This window comes from Malaya genurostris, chromosome 3 (assembly GCF_030247185.1).
Source record: "Malaya genurostris strain Urasoe2022 chromosome 3, Malgen_1.1, whole genome shotgun sequence".
Taxonomy (NCBI): domain Eukaryota; kingdom Metazoa; phylum Arthropoda; class Insecta; order Diptera; family Culicidae; genus Malaya; species Malaya genurostris.
The window spans coordinates 156,441,477-156,457,220 of record NC_080572.1 but is presented as its reverse complement, the minus strand read 5'-3'; the positions used below and the strand labels follow the sequence as shown (position 1 = coordinate 156,457,220).

The 15,744-nt window shown below is 36.5% G+C and overlaps 1 protein-coding gene across 2 annotated transcripts in view; it reads right to left on the bottom strand.

Annotated features, from left to right (window-relative positions):
* LOC131435088 (josephin-like protein) overlaps positions 1-15,744 on the bottom strand; it is a 61,768-nt gene that overhangs the window by 25,596 nt on the left and 20,428 nt on the right. For both annotated transcript variants that reach the window (XM_058602598.1, XM_058602599.1), the window contains exon 6: positions 8,218-8,398. In XM_058602598.1, the coding sequence (XP_058458581.1) occupies positions 8,218-8,398 (181 nt within the window). The remainder of the gene's footprint in view (positions 1-8,217; positions 8,399-15,744) is intronic.

Genomic DNA, 15,744 nt, shown 5'->3' with positions numbered 1-15,744 from the left:
ATAAAAAATCTGAGGAATCTAGGAACTCGATGCAATTTTTTTTAGGCCTTTTCAAAGTGCGTTTTAAATATTGAAAATCCGAAAAATTATCAAAAGTTCAACACATAAAAAAATGGAAAAATGTTTTCCAAACAAAATATGAAAAAGTATTGTAAAAGTACAAACCTTTACGAAAAGATTTCATTTTAAACGTGTAAATAAATTGATTAAAGCAACACGTTTTTTAAGACGATATGTTAATCAGCTCATACCGGTGAACAGTTCCGAACCGATCAGCTCACTAAAGTAAATCGATTCAATGTATCAGCTCATCAGCTCATTTAGATTGAACTGAAGGTTTGTTTTGAGCGCCGTATTTTGCGCCGTTTTTCTTTCATATGCATGATAGAAATCATTGATGCACAAAGAACAATGATATGCGAACTAACTTGTTTGTGGATTATTATTATGTCATATTTGAGAATATCTGCAAAAGTGGCATCCCTGAATGAACCTTAGCCTATTGAGTGAGAGGTAAGATTTCTTATTGACAACGGTTCATTCAATCTGTTAAAGAAGGATAAATACACATTTGGAAAAACGAACAAAAACTCATGCACACATTTCTTCTCGTTTATAACTCGCTCTTCAAGAGCCGAGTTTTCACCTTACCAGCAGGGATGCGAGGTCATTTTTAAAAAAATCTGTGATCAAGCCAAAAACCTGTCTGTGCTAAATCTGTGCACGTTTCCCCGTTTCCATAATAACTAATCGGAATCATTTTGGTAAGCAAAAAAACGGTCTCACTATTTCCTAACGCTCTGTAATTTTTGGTGCTAAACTGTGATCAATTTCAAAAATCTATTATCGATTTCAGAATCTGTGTAAATCTGTGACCATTTTCAGAAATCTGTGCCATTTTTTAAATCTGTGCAAAAGGTTGAAAATCTGTGGAACACAGATTAATCTGTGAACCTGGCATCCCTGCTTACCGGTGCGGTGAGCTGGTGAGCTGCGATTCTTTTAAAAAAAGTTGTGAGCTATCAGCTCTTTTTAAAGATTCGATTCACTGGAATAGATCAGGAACGAATGGCCAATCTCTACGCTCACTGCAAAAGTGAGTTACAGAAATAGCAGACGACACCCTCCGTTTCTTAATATTGCATGGTTTCAGCACGGCCATAGTGAAAATGAGTCACACTAATAGTACTCAGGATATTCTTATTATAAAATAAATTGGATTAGGAATATGATTTCCTAAAAGTATTGTAAAACTTTGCTGCATTAAGTTGCATATTTCGCTTCGGTAAAAGGTTTCCTAGGTAAAAATAGGTAAAATGATGTATAACTTTTTCAGGAAAGAATAAACCTATGCATTACCTTCTACAAAATTATGGGATTTAATATTTTTTACAATTATTCCAAACAAAATATGTAAAAAAATAACTCGAAACAAGTTATGATTAGAAAACTAGTTTTAAGGGAGTTGTCATAATTCAATAACTAAAACTAACTTTGGAATTGCATAAAAAAGAGGTTCCATCGAGTTCCACTTAGAATAGAATTTTTTTTATAGTATTGAGCATATCTTTTCCTATAAATTTTGTAAAAATCAGCATATTTCGTAAAGACGTAAAGTGAATGCTATTTGCAAAACACTTCTTTGATATTATACCTAAGTGTAATATCAAAACTGACATCCCGAACGAAACAAGTTTCGGCTTACTAGCCGTACAGATTGTGGTAAGTTTGAGAGGTAAAGTACGTACGGCTAGTAAGCCGAAACTTGTTTCGTTCGGGATGTCAGTTTTGATATTATACTTAGGTGTAATATTAAAGAAGTGTTTTGCAAATAGCATTAACTTTACGTCTGCCTAGCGGATTATGTTGAACCGTCAGGTTGGAGGTAGCAGTTCAACATAAACTGCTACTCACTGATGAGTCTAAGAAGAAACGTAAAATCAAGTGAAATGTACACCTAGCATAAATTAGGGGGTAAAAACTCTTTACCTCTCAAACTTACCACAATCTGTACGACTAGTAAGCCGAAACTTGTTTCGTTCGGGACGTCAGTTTTGATATTACGCTTAGGTGTAATATCAAAGAAGTGTTTGGCAAATAGCAATAACTTTACGTCTGCCTAGCGGTTTATGTTGAACCGTCAGGTCGGAGGTAGCAGTTCAACATAAACTGCTACGCACTGATGAGTCTAAGACGAAAAGTGAAATTGTTTTCGTTAGAAGACGAATTGGAAGGCGTGCCTGTTTTTTTTGTTTTAAATTCGAAGAAATAAGTGCCTTAGAAGAATTAGGCGTGGCATTTGTAACAGTTTTTTTTTATTTTCAGGTATGTTCTGTACCCAAGTAGCAATTAATCTTGTGAAAATTGGCATGTTTCACAATAGCTACAGATCGGTTATTCATGTCATGTATGTTTGACAAATATTTTTTCAAGTTTTTGTAACAAATGTGAAAATCATTCATATTACTGCTTGTGAAACCAAATCAAAAACCTAAAAGGATTAAGTTCCACATCGGTATATTTAACTGATTCTACAATAAGTTCATTTGAGCAGTTTCATTTTCGGTTTCTACTTAACAAATATTACTGCTATGAAACATATCAAACAAGAAACTTGATGCACATCATATAAGCAAACTGCGCATTTTCAATAACACAATCGTTGCGAGAAGAGTGAAGAAATACAATGGAAGAAGAATGTTTGCTACTTGGGTAAATATATAAGGTCGTTGATTTGACTTGTTGTCTAAGCGAACGAGCGTTTAAAATTCTTTCCCTGACAGGACATTTCAAATAATTGGATTTATGATTTCCATCGCAATTTGAACATTAAAATTGATCAGTGGTTTCATTCATTGGACAAACGTTTTTCGAATGCGATTTAGCACAATTCAAACACCGTATATCCATATGACAATTTTTGGTTCCATGGCCGAAGCCTTGGCAACGACGACATTGCGTTAAGTTTGCAATACGATTATGCCGTTTATAATGTTCCCAATGAATTTTAATGTGGGAAATGAAACGTACTTTTTCTAAAGTTTTCAAATTGTTTACATCACTTCGATTGAAGTGTATTAAGTAAAGTTCATGGGAAATTCCAGAGCGTGGTTTAGAAGTACCATTCGCTCTTTTTTCATAAGTATTACTTGGGAAGGGGCAAAACCAAGCAATTCTTTTAGTTCATTTTTAATTTCATCAGTACTTTGGTCATTTGATAAGCTTTTCAAGACAGCCTTGAAGGGTCTGTCTGATTTTATATCATATGAATAAAATTTATGAAGTTTCTCGGACAAATATCGGATAAGACGTTAATAATCTTCCAATCCACCAACCAAGACTCGACATTCTCCTCTTCGTCCGATTTGAAATGAGACTTTTACTTCCAGGAGAAAAGTAGAATGCTCAGTACGGAATGCTTTGTAGTCGGAAATCATCACCGTCACTGGTGGCATAGATTGTTGTTTCTTCCCAGAACGACAAGCATCCATTTTGGGAATTTTTGAAGAATTTTCTTCTATGTCGCTACAATCGGATTCAGGAAGAATCTCGTAAATATTGTTAAACGGCATAGAATCAACGGATGGGAAGTCCGTCCGTTGTCTTTTATTTTTACATTCAGATTCTATAAGATCGTGACTGTTATTAGAAAAATGTTGAATAATGGATTGTGATTTATTCCGTATTGAGTTATTTTTAGCCTTAGGCTTGTTGCCTTTCCGGTTGGACGCAGGCATTTTTGAAATGAATGAAATTTGAAATTAAATTAGCTAGGGTAAATTAGTCTTCGATTAGACTCCTAGTTCGGAAAAGTCTTAATAAAGACTGATTTTGTGGTAGTCTTAATAAAGACTGATTAGTTCAAAGAATAGTTCTTTGAATAGCGAGCCTTAAAAAAGGTTGATTAATTTCTTAGTCTTGAAAAAGACTGATTATATTAAAATATCACTTTTTGTATAGCATTGAGAAAGGCTGACTAATTGTTAGTCTTTAAAAAGACAGTTAATGATTCAGGTAGCCTTGAAAAAGACTGAAGCCTTGAATTAATGAAACTCTAGGTAGCCAGAAAAAAATTCCAGGAGCCAAGAGCTATGCGCGTACGGTGCGAACGACTGTTCAACACCGACTGAACCAAACTTATTAATGATGGTTTTAATACTGGCATCATGAATTCCAACCCGCTTCGCCAATTTTCTTATAGTAATATCCTTCTCACTTAGCCATGTGTCCAGAACCTCAATTTTCACTTCCTTTTCAATACGCGACATTTTGAAAACGCAGATTTTCAACCGCACCAACAAGTAAACGAACGAAAGCTGACAGCCAAACGCACAGCATGCTGTGATCTGAGCATAAAAAACCAAGCCAAGGCGAAGTCACCATCAGACAATGAAGACTTTTGTCCAAAACGCTTACAAAAAGAAAAATCTGTTTTAATCCACCTAGTGGTGTAATGATGCCTTTCTCATATCAATCATACCATCATATATAATACTGTGGTATTCTTCAAAATAATTTTTTTCTATAACCGAAATCGGTTTGTTTGACCGTCTACTGATAAAAACTATCAATTGGAGAAGATTTGATGTCGATTTAGAAGACTTTATACGGTTTTTCGCCCTTTTCAGTGATAGTATAAAATTTTAAACACACTTTATTCTATATTTCCGTGCAGCAGCCCTAATTTTTCCATAAAAATCTTTATCTTAGCTAGTACAGACAGTAGACCAATAGAGTAATAACTGATAACGATGATGACAATGTATCGATTACAGAAGTAATTCTTACATTTACTTACATTGTAACTGCAGCAGCCCTAATTTTTCCATAGAAATCTATATCTTAGCTAGTACAGGCAGTAGACCAGTTGAGTCATTGTAATGCCCACGGCTGTTTTTTTTCTTTCAACATATTGCATCAACCAGAAGAAACCGATCGAATTAATTGATTATGTACATAAGCGACGCGATCGCAGTGAATTCACGTAGGTAGTTATAGGTGGTAGTTAGTCTACCAGATATAGGTAGATAGTATAGGTTTTTGTTAGTTACATAGGTTGGAGTATAAAAGGGTCGGTTTTACCTTTTTTTATATATATAAAAAATAGGTATAGAATTCGCTCAAACTTTCGAAAAATTTTCCGAGGCCCGGAGGGCCGAATGTCATATACCAATCGATTCAGCTCGACGAACTGAGCAAATGTCTGTGTGTGTGTGTGTGTCTGTATGTGTGTTGTCAACTAAGAGGTCGAGATCTCAGAGATGGCTGGACCGATTTTGATCAAATTAGTCGCAAATGAAAGGTCTCCCCGTCACCCAGAACGCTATTGAATGGTTTTGAGATCGGATGTTTACTTTTTGAGTTATACGAAGTTTTATGTCAAAATTTTCAGTTTTTCGACAGTATCTGTCACATTTGACCTTGAAAACAGAATATGTTTCCAGACTTAGATTTCGCTCGGTAATACCTATCCAACAAGCCATAGATTGTTAAAATCCGTCCATTTTTAACGGAGATATCGATATTTTTGTGTAAGCCTTATTCCAGTAGAAGGAATTTTGAGCGCTGTATGAAAAAGCAATGCTTGGGAGCAACATGAAATACGATTTTTTATACTGTTACATATAATTGTTTCTAAGTACCAAAAAGACTGTGTACAGCATCCTTTTTTATGACAATTTACCACGGACCAATTTTAGCACGGTTCATTTTTGGCAACATAATCTTTCGAATATGGCATATGTAAACCAGATGATACCAGCATTATCGAGTTGGAAGTAAGTCCATAATTATATTGATTTAAACTATTTACAGCAATAAATGCTGGAAGAACATGACTTCCATATACCATACGACTCAGTTCGTCGAGATCAGCAAATGCGTGTGTGACAAATAATTTCACTCAATTTTCTCGGAGATGACTAAACCTTTTTCTACCAACTCATATGAAAAGTCGTATTCTCCCAAACAAGGCTCCTGAATTATGTTTGGATCCGACTTCTGATTGCGGAATTACAGAATGATATGTGAAACGAAATTGGAATAATGCAATTAATTTTTCTCGTAGATGGCTGAACCGATCTAAGATTCAAATGAAATCTAAGAATCATCTATGATTCAAATGAGAGGTCTTAAAATCCTATAAAACCTCTTACTTTTTAGTCAGATCCGACTTCTGGTTTAGAAAATGCAGGGTGATTAGTATAAAAATGTCCATTTCACATAAATTAATCAGGTTTATCGGGTTTGCAAATTTGGATAGTCGATTACCAAATAAATTTATTTCAGTTTAAGCGGTATTCTTTTTTGGATTCGGAATGTACCCCCAAATTTTAATTCGCACTACAATTTCTAAAAGATGTCTACACACTGCTAGGGTGAATTTAACTGATTTCGGCCACACCGATTTTAGAATTCCGGTTCCAGTATCGAATCGATTCTCAAAGCTCAATCATTTTCTCAAAAAAGACCAAATCGAACTTCAAAAACAAATATTACAGGACTTAAGGTCCCATACAATATTGGTGAATTTTATCCGATTCTGGAATTACAGATGATGAGTTTATAAAGTTCATGTAAATTGTTTGGCGTAATAATTTATGGCCATTCGAATCATTTTGGGCTATGCTAATTCCTGAATACCGGCTCTGGAAGTACCATAAATAATGACGAAAAACTCTGAAGTGGAACTTACTTCGACATCTCATGGAATGTTCAATCGATTGTCGCACGCTAAGATTGAAATTCGATATGTTTTGCAGTTTCGGCATTACAGGGTAATGAGTGATTAAAATCTCAATTTGCCGTTTAAAACGACGATAATTAAAATAATGTCATGAGAACTAAAACACCTAAGAATATCCATGCAAAAACACATGCTTATTGATAAAAAAAAGGTATCATCTCACTGCTAGGTGGATTAATCCCGTTTTTGGTTTAAACAAAGCTTTTTTCATAATTTTACTGTAGAGTAATGCTCCTTGGGCGACCGGGTAACACCGTAATCAAACTTGGACACCATTACTCAGGCCAAAAACAGTAGTTAAGAAAAGACTAGTTCAAAGTGTTCATAAGTGTTAGGTCAGGCACAAAGTTATGTGCTGTAGGGAAAGTTAGGGTTTTAAAGCGGAAAAATTGTTAGAAGAAATAAAAGAAAAAAAAAGGAATTTGTGCGGTCTATAAGTGCTTCGAAAGAAATACCCCTCTCGCCGCTCGGGCAACGCATCCGGATCCGGAAGTCGGATCCGGATGAAATTAAGGAATTATTTTAATTTGAACCTAAGTTTGTGAAAATCGGTCCCGCCATCTATGAGAAAAGATAGAACACATATTTTCATTTTTTTGCACATTTTACCGCATAGCTCCTGAACCGGAAGTTGGATACAAATAATATTCAAAAAATTTTTATGGGACTACAGGACCTTTCATTTGAGTTTAAGTTTGGAAAATCGGTTCAGCCATCTCTGAAAAAAAATTAGCGCACTTAATTTGACAGTTTTTGCACATTTTACCCCATAATTCCGGAGCCGGAAGTCGAATCCAAATAATATTCAGGAATTTTGTATGGGACCACAAAACCTTTCATTTGAATCTAAGTTTGTGAAAATCGGTTCTGCCATCTCCGAGAAATGTTTGTGCAAAAGTTCAAAAGTCGGTCTTGACAGTGATTGCAAAGCTTTTCTATATGAAAAAGACGAAAATTTTAATTTTTCTTTGAATAACCGCAGTATTTACTTATATTTTTCCATTTTAAGTGAAATTGCTTGAGGTGCCGGTAACCGAACACCTTTTTTGAAATAGCCAAAATTTATCGCTTTAATAAATTGATAACAATTTTTTTTCAATCGATAGTTTCTTAATCAGTTGATAGCTAGCGACTTTAGCTTTCCATTGATGTATAGATGTCCGCATAATGTGCACTAAGTCATAAGTTATGATCTGGTACTGGTACTTGTAGCAGGGGAGACGTTACAAAACACCCTGCATCGACGAGACACTGAAACATCAGTTTGGCTTCCGGCGTTACATCGAAGCATGTCAATGCATTAATCAACCCGAATCCACGAGGCGACAGTTACCATATGACAAAGGTAACTGCAAGAAACAGCAGCATAGCTATTCTACGGAACCAATCACCACCGTATGGTAAACAATCAGGAGCGAAAATACTGATTAATTAGATTTATTTAGCATTGTTCAGATCTATCTAATACTTACATTGCCGATTAGTAGTGGAGTGTCAAGCTTGGAATCTAAGTTCCAGTATTCACCATTTATTTTTTTTATGCTTATCCAGTGCCTTCTTTGAATTGGCAATCGAACAAATCCTACTTTATAGTTTGATGGTACATTTAATATAAATCCAACTATTCTCGAGGTGTCGATGCACGAAGGGTCTCTGCATATAAATTAAAAAAAAATGTTTGAGGACTTTTTGTTGTGTTCAGAAAATTATTATCAAATATTTTTTAGTCCATAAATTATGCTTTGGGAACAAACAAATTTGTTGTAGAAGTTACTTGGTATAGCTTAACTCGATTCTTGCATAAACTTAAAATTTTTGGCTATAAAGACTAATTGATAGTTGATTTAGAATAGTTCGTCGCCAGATCACGCTTCATTCAAATAGTTTTTTATTATTCACGTAAAATTTTTTATCCATGCTACAAGCATTCAAACTTTACGTTGAAATTGAGCAATTTTTTGTTAGTCAGATTTTTGTATTGCACCTGGTTGTCTCCCGGTTTCCTTGGGAGAGAGGAGCTTTCATTTTCATTCAGCGAGGATTGGGGAGCATTTTCTTCGCGACCATTCCATTGCTTCATCGTCGGGATTCTTGTTAGAACTTCTCTTTCTGAGTAGCTTGTCATTAGTAATATAGTGTCGGTAGCGGGTTTCAACTGGCTCAGAATAACACTAGGGTCCACCTGTTCCGTTGGTAAAGGTAAAGGTAAAGGTTCCGTGTGGCATCCGGAATAACTTCAACCAAGAATTAATCTACTGGTTTCCTGTTACATGTAAAAGGCTACTAAAAAGGTGTATTTCCGCGCCGATGACTGAATGATTGCAGGACTCTAAAAAAGGCCGTCGTAAATGAAGCATTTGTGGCCATGGCCATGTAAACTGAATTTCTATATATTTGCTCTCATATAATACTTAGTTGTTTATAGTGTTACTTCATCACACTGCTAAGCGAAGTGTGATATCCTGCATAATAACTGACGATTACGGGTTGTTTGTTGGTTCTGCAAAGCAAAAAGCATTAGCATCAATCAAGTATTTGAGTGTCAAATGCGGGATGATGTAACTATTGCATCTTCATCCTACGAGACAGGACCTCATAAGATGGATGATGCAGTTGGGATTTCACCCGCAGTTGAAAATACGGATGCTGGAATTGGGCAGTCAACAACTACCTAGTTGGATAAAGCATAGGATTCATTCTTGGGCTGCATCCAAACATGTCAGCTACTTGTGCTCAGACTGAAAATATCATTTGAATTTTGAAAATGTCAAAATGTCATTTGGATTTTTCAAGCATCATTGAAGAATTCTGGTCAGAGCTGTGACTAGACATTGCAAACTCAACTATTACATGGATACAATTCAGCGTACTGAGTATTATGTTTGTGATTTGTGTAAGTGCGATTGCATACTTCATAGCATTTCATATGTAACTGTCCCGCATTGAAGCAACTACATGTCCGAGTTTTTGGTTCTCCATACATGTTTGAAGCTGTGTATGGTGAGCTAAAATTGAAGGACATTCCATCGTTTCTCACCAAACATGGTAAGGGGCAATAGTCAGAAGAGTTTGTTTTTCCTGGAGTGAATGAATCCTTTCTGTTTCTGAGGTTTTAGCAGATTGTTTGTACCTCTTATCGGGAACCGAATTTACTTCCGTGCATACATATAAATCCTTTCGGGGGTTTGAGGTTTTATTAAATGGAAATTTTGGCACCAGCGGATCATTTTGCATTTTTTCGTGGATGCAGAACGATTTATTTCTTTTTGTTTTGTGCTGTTTGCCCACCTCACTCACTTCACATTTCCCTTCCATGATCCTTTTATCCTTCCCTTCCCTTCAGAAAAATGATGCGAAACCACGGCAAGGCACAAATCTCCAAAAAACTAGGAGAACGTGCCACTTAAGCCAATTAGTTCTGATTCCTTGTACGATTGTGAAAGCGTCTCTGAAACAGGAGAGCTAGGTTTGTTGGATTGTTGTTGTTTTTTTCCTACAACAGTAGTGTGAAAACTGAGTATTTTCATCATATAAAAAAGGCGTGTGGGTAATGTCAGAGACATAACTGGATGTCGTGAATACGAAAACAACTGACATGTTCCTTAACACTTCCGAATATCAATTAGTTGATCAATTGTATGAATTATGCAAGCATTCCCCTTTGCACATTTTCCGCAAAAACAAAGAAGGCTTCACTTTTTATTGAGAGGCTTGTTTCTACCTGATTTCGTTTGTAGCTTTTTCACTAATGGGCGGTCCTAACGGCTATAAAAATATCCGCATTCAGAATTTTAATGTTGATTATTTCATTTCGGATTTGCATAATTTATTGAAAGAAACTATCAATATGCTGAAGGGACTCGTTTCTAGCATTCAGAAAGGTCAAATTGCGTAATTCTCTACGACATTAAACTCTGGAACATTTTTCGCAAAAACAAAGAAGGCTTCACTTGATCTCGTTTACTGTGAGTTTCACACAGCGAAATGTGCACAAATCTAACCAAACTGTTCTAGATTTGCAGTAAACTGAGGATATTTCCCTACGATTTGCGAACAACAAATCCTAATAGTTCTTTAGAAAACTTTTAGAGCCATTAGAACGGCTGATTTTGTGCAATGCTCTCCACCGTTGTTTTTTCACCAATGCTAATGACTGGCAGCTGTGACGTAATCGCTCTTGTCGAAAGTGAAACTAATTGTGCAGACGACACAAAACACATCTGCTCGCAGTGGCGATAGAATCCAAACTGATTCATGTTTTGTTGAGAGGCTTGTTTCTACCTGTTTTCGTTTGTAGCCTTTTCACTAATGGGCGGTCCTAACGGCTATAAAAATAGCCGCATACAGAATTTTAATGTCTATTATATCATTTCGGATTTGCATAATTTATTGAAAGAAACTATCAATATGCTGTAGGGATTCGTTTCCAGCATTCAGAAGAGTCAAATTGCGTAATTCTCTACGACATTAAACTCTGGAACATTTTTCGAGAAAAAAGGCTTCACTTGATCTCGATTACTGTGAATTTCACACAGCGAAAAGTGCACAAATCTAAGCAAACTGTTCTTGATTTGCAGTAAACTGAGGATATTTCCCTAGGATTTGCGAACAACAAATCCTAATAGTTCTTTAGAAAACTTTTAGAGCCATTAGAACGGCTGATTTTGTGCAATGCTCTCCACCGTAGTTTTTTCACCAATGCTAATGACTGGCAGCCAGCGATGCCAGATAGTAGTAGTGTTATTTCCGTAGATTGGCATTTTTCTCGGAAGCTCTCGCGGTGAAAAGCGTTTTTTTTTGCTCGTCAGACAAAACTAGTTTCCGTAGTTCTCCGTTGATAAATTTAAATTTCCGTAGAAAAAATCCAATTTCCGTAGATTTCCGTTGATCCGTAGAAAATGTTCGAATCCGTAGATCTACGGAGATTTCCGTAGATCTAACATCGCTGCTGGCAGCTGTGACGTAATCGCTCTTGTCGAAAGCGAAACTAATTGTGCAGACACAAAACACATCTGCTCGCAGTGGCGATAGAATCCAAACTGATTCAAGTTTTGTTGAGAGGCTTGTTTCTACCTGTTTTCGTTTGTAGCCTTTTCACTAATGGGCGGTCCTAACGGCTATAAAAATAGCCGCATACAGAATTTAAATGTCGATTATATCATTTCGGATTTGCATAATTTATTGAAAGAAACTATCAATATGCTGTATGGATTCGTTTCCAGCATTCAGAAGAGTCAAATTGCGTAATTCTCTACGACATTAAACTCTGGAACATTTTTCGCGAAAAAAGGCTTCACTTGATCTCGATTACTGTGAATTTCACACAGCGAAAAGTGCACAAATCTAAGCAAACTGTTCTTGATTTGCAGTAAACTGAGGATATTTCCCTACGATTTGCGAACAACAAATCCTAATAGTTCTTTAGAAAACTTTTAGAGCCATTAGAACGGCTGATTTTGTGCAATGCTCTCCACCGTTGTTTTTTCACCAATGCTAATGACTGGCAGCTGTGACGTAATCGCTCTTGTCGAAAGTGAAACTAATTGTGCAGACGACACAAAACACATCTGCTCGCAGTGGCGATAGAATCCAAACTGATTCATGTTTTGTTGAGAGGCTTGTTTCTACCTGTTTTCGTTTGTAGCCTTTTCACTAATGGGCGGTCCTAACGGCTATAAAAATAGCCGCATATAGAATTTTAATGTCGATTATTTCATTTCGGATTTGCATAATTTATTGAAAGAAACTATCAATATGTTGTAGGGATTCGTTTCTAGCATTCACAAGGACCAAATTGAGGAACTCACTGCGATATTCACCACTTCTCGAAACATTTTTCCCGGACGATTTGTTGTACAGCAGCAGATATTTCGTTCTCTTCCTTAGAACGCGTTCTGATTGGCTGGTGTTGACATGGATCAAATGAGACAAGTTTTTAAATAGTGTACTATTGAAATACTTCAATGCTTTTGCTATACACGTTTAAATTGAAAAATTTCGATTCTATTGGTAGTTAGATTATATAAATCCTTTCACAGATCACTGAGCTATGAGCTTTAAAAATACGAGAAAGGCAAACGCGCCATATGAATTATCCTCTTCGATACTCGTTTATACCAAACATTTCAGAAAAGTTTAATTTTGAATTATTTGAGACTATGTCACAAAACTGAAAATTTTATCATAAAATTGTGATCATATTTCCGATAGCATGTCGCAAGAATTATGTTGATTCATTACATAGATACAACAATAGATATTCACGATCAAAAACTTATCACTCTCTCAGAGGGTAAATTTTGAAAAGGCACCCCATAGTAAAGTAAGTCGTATTCACGACAAAAGAAAACGTGTTGTTATTCTACCCGAAGTAGAAGTATTTTCTATATGTATGTAGTGTTTATTTTAAAATTATAGGTAGTTAGAAGCTTTCTAAATTCTTCCGTAGGAATAGCCCATACGGGGCTCCAGCTCCTTATTTTCTAAATGACTCAACATTGCACCTCTGTCTGCCGAGTTCGTTGAACGAAAATAGATGGCGCGCGATTCAATGGCCTGTTTCAAAATCAGCAAAGAAAAATCATGAATCGGCCTCATTGATGATTCAACGATCTTCGACCTGGAAGGATTCTTAGTGTCAGTAGGATCATAGTACCGGAGATACTGTGGATGTAAGATGTCATGATTTTTTTATATTATGCCAACAGTTTTGCTCAATTTCCGTAATTTAAGCACTGTAATTTTTCAATGACTTCTTTTTAGTTTTTGTTAAGACGTACAGCCGTCTTGACCTAGTTTTAATATGATCAGTATCTAACGGAGAAAACAGATTGGATAATTGACATATAAACACAATGATTTAATGAAAACCGCGAAGATGTTACCACAGAGACGGGACTCGAACTCGTAGCTAACTCCTAACCGGGGAAATTGTTTTACCAATTAAACTACCCTGTATATGAAAACACGTGAAAAGAAAGTTCAATTGACTAGACGAAAACTAAGCATGCTTCGCTTTACTTACAGCGAATCAGTATCGTGCGGCAAAGTAGATGGTAAGAAATAGACTCGTGATTGATGTATATGTTTCTTTTGAATTTGTTTCCGTCGATATGGAATCAAGGGGAACGTGCCATTTGAGCCAATTTGTTCTAGTCAATTGGCCTTTCATTCAGTAAAAACCATTCAAGCGAAGAGGTTGTGTTTCGATTATTCTGGTTCGTGAGTTGACGGCTACATGTAGTTAAAACTGCTGGTGCTAATCGCCAAGGCAATATTCGGGGCGTTTCCCGACTGGTAAGCTAGCAACGAAGGCCATCCCGTTCATACTCACAGAGGTGTAGAGACAAAGAGGTGCGAGCGCATAGAAGTGCCGAGTAACATAGGTGCTATCGCATAAAGGTGCGAAGACGAAGGGGTGCAAAGGCACAGAAGTGCTAAAGCAACCCAGTGCTGATCTACCAGGTAACAGAATTTGTACGCTGCGTAGGATCGAAAGAGACGACATATATTTTGAGGTGCAAGCATCACATTTGATCGCCAGCAAAAGTAATAGCACTGTACCTGGGGTCAGGTACACGCAGCACACAAAGTTCAGTGGTGACCACAACGACGGCAGAGCAACTGAGATAACGGAAAACGATACCAAAAGACTGCCAATTGGAAATCGCTGGATAAGGTTCACGTCGTTTGGTTTGCGTCGGCTGGGATAGGTGTTCGGTTTTCGAGTCGTTCAACGTATTGCGCTGTTTCAGGTGTGGTGAGTTTGGTCACAAGAGCACCGAATGTTTAAACAGTGAAAATTGTTCCAAATGTAATTCCGCACATAGAACATCTGAGTGTTCTTCAACTGAATTCAAATGCGTTAATTGTCTGAAAATGAACAAAGAAAGGAAATTGAATTTAGACATTCACTATCCAGCATTTAGTAAGCAGTGTCCTGTATATCTGAGATTGCTTGAAACGAGAAAGAACAACATTATGTCAATGGAATAGCAACTAATGGATGAGAGGCATTCAGATATTTTGTATTTGAACATAGCCGGTTTGTCTTCTAATTATGTCGCATTGCGTCATCTTATAGAGGATAGACACCCTTCATTAGTTTTGCTCTCAGAAACACATATAGTTGATTCTGACGCTTTCGATCAGTTCAGTGTTCCGGGTTACACTGTTGCTTTTTGTTTGTCCCATTCCAGGCACACGGGTGGAGTTGCAATTTACGCCAGAGGATCAATTAAATTCAGCATTCGATCAAACGAAGCAGTTGGAAATAATTGGTTCTTGGGTATATCAGTTGAAAGAGGCATGCAGATGGGAAATTATGGAGTTGTTTACCACTCTCCAAGTTCAAGCGATCGCCATTTTCTGGAAATTCTAGAAAACTGGTGGGAGAATTTCGTCGATTTCGGTAAACTAAATATTATTACTGGAGATTTTAATATTGATTGGCTCAGTGGTCAAGGTTCGACTCAATTGAAACAGTTAGCAGAATTCTTCAATTTGAAGCAAACTGTGAATGAATTTACAAGAATTTCGAGATACAGTAAAACATTGATAGATCACGTGTATTCCAATTTCGACGGTGTTTATTCAAATGTGGAATCCGATTGCAAGATTTCAGATCATGAAACAATTGCAATTTCCGTAACGAGTAGCTCTAGAAATGAGGAAGATACGGTGAAAATCAAGTGTTGGAAAAACTATTCAAAGCAAACTCTATCTCGACTTGTATCAAGAAGCTTGGGTTGTACACAGTTGACTGGAAATTTGGATCACAGAGCATCTATTCTTACTGACATATTAAAAAAGTGTACTAATGAATTGGTAACTGAAAAGTATGTTAGTTTGAACAGCTCGAGTAGTTGGTACTCAATAGACCTCTTACGGTTAAAACGGGAGAGGGATAAACAGTACAAGAGATTCTGTAGAACTAACAATGATAGTCACTGGAGTAGATATACACAAGCTCGAAATATTCATTCACGGGCCCTGAAGAA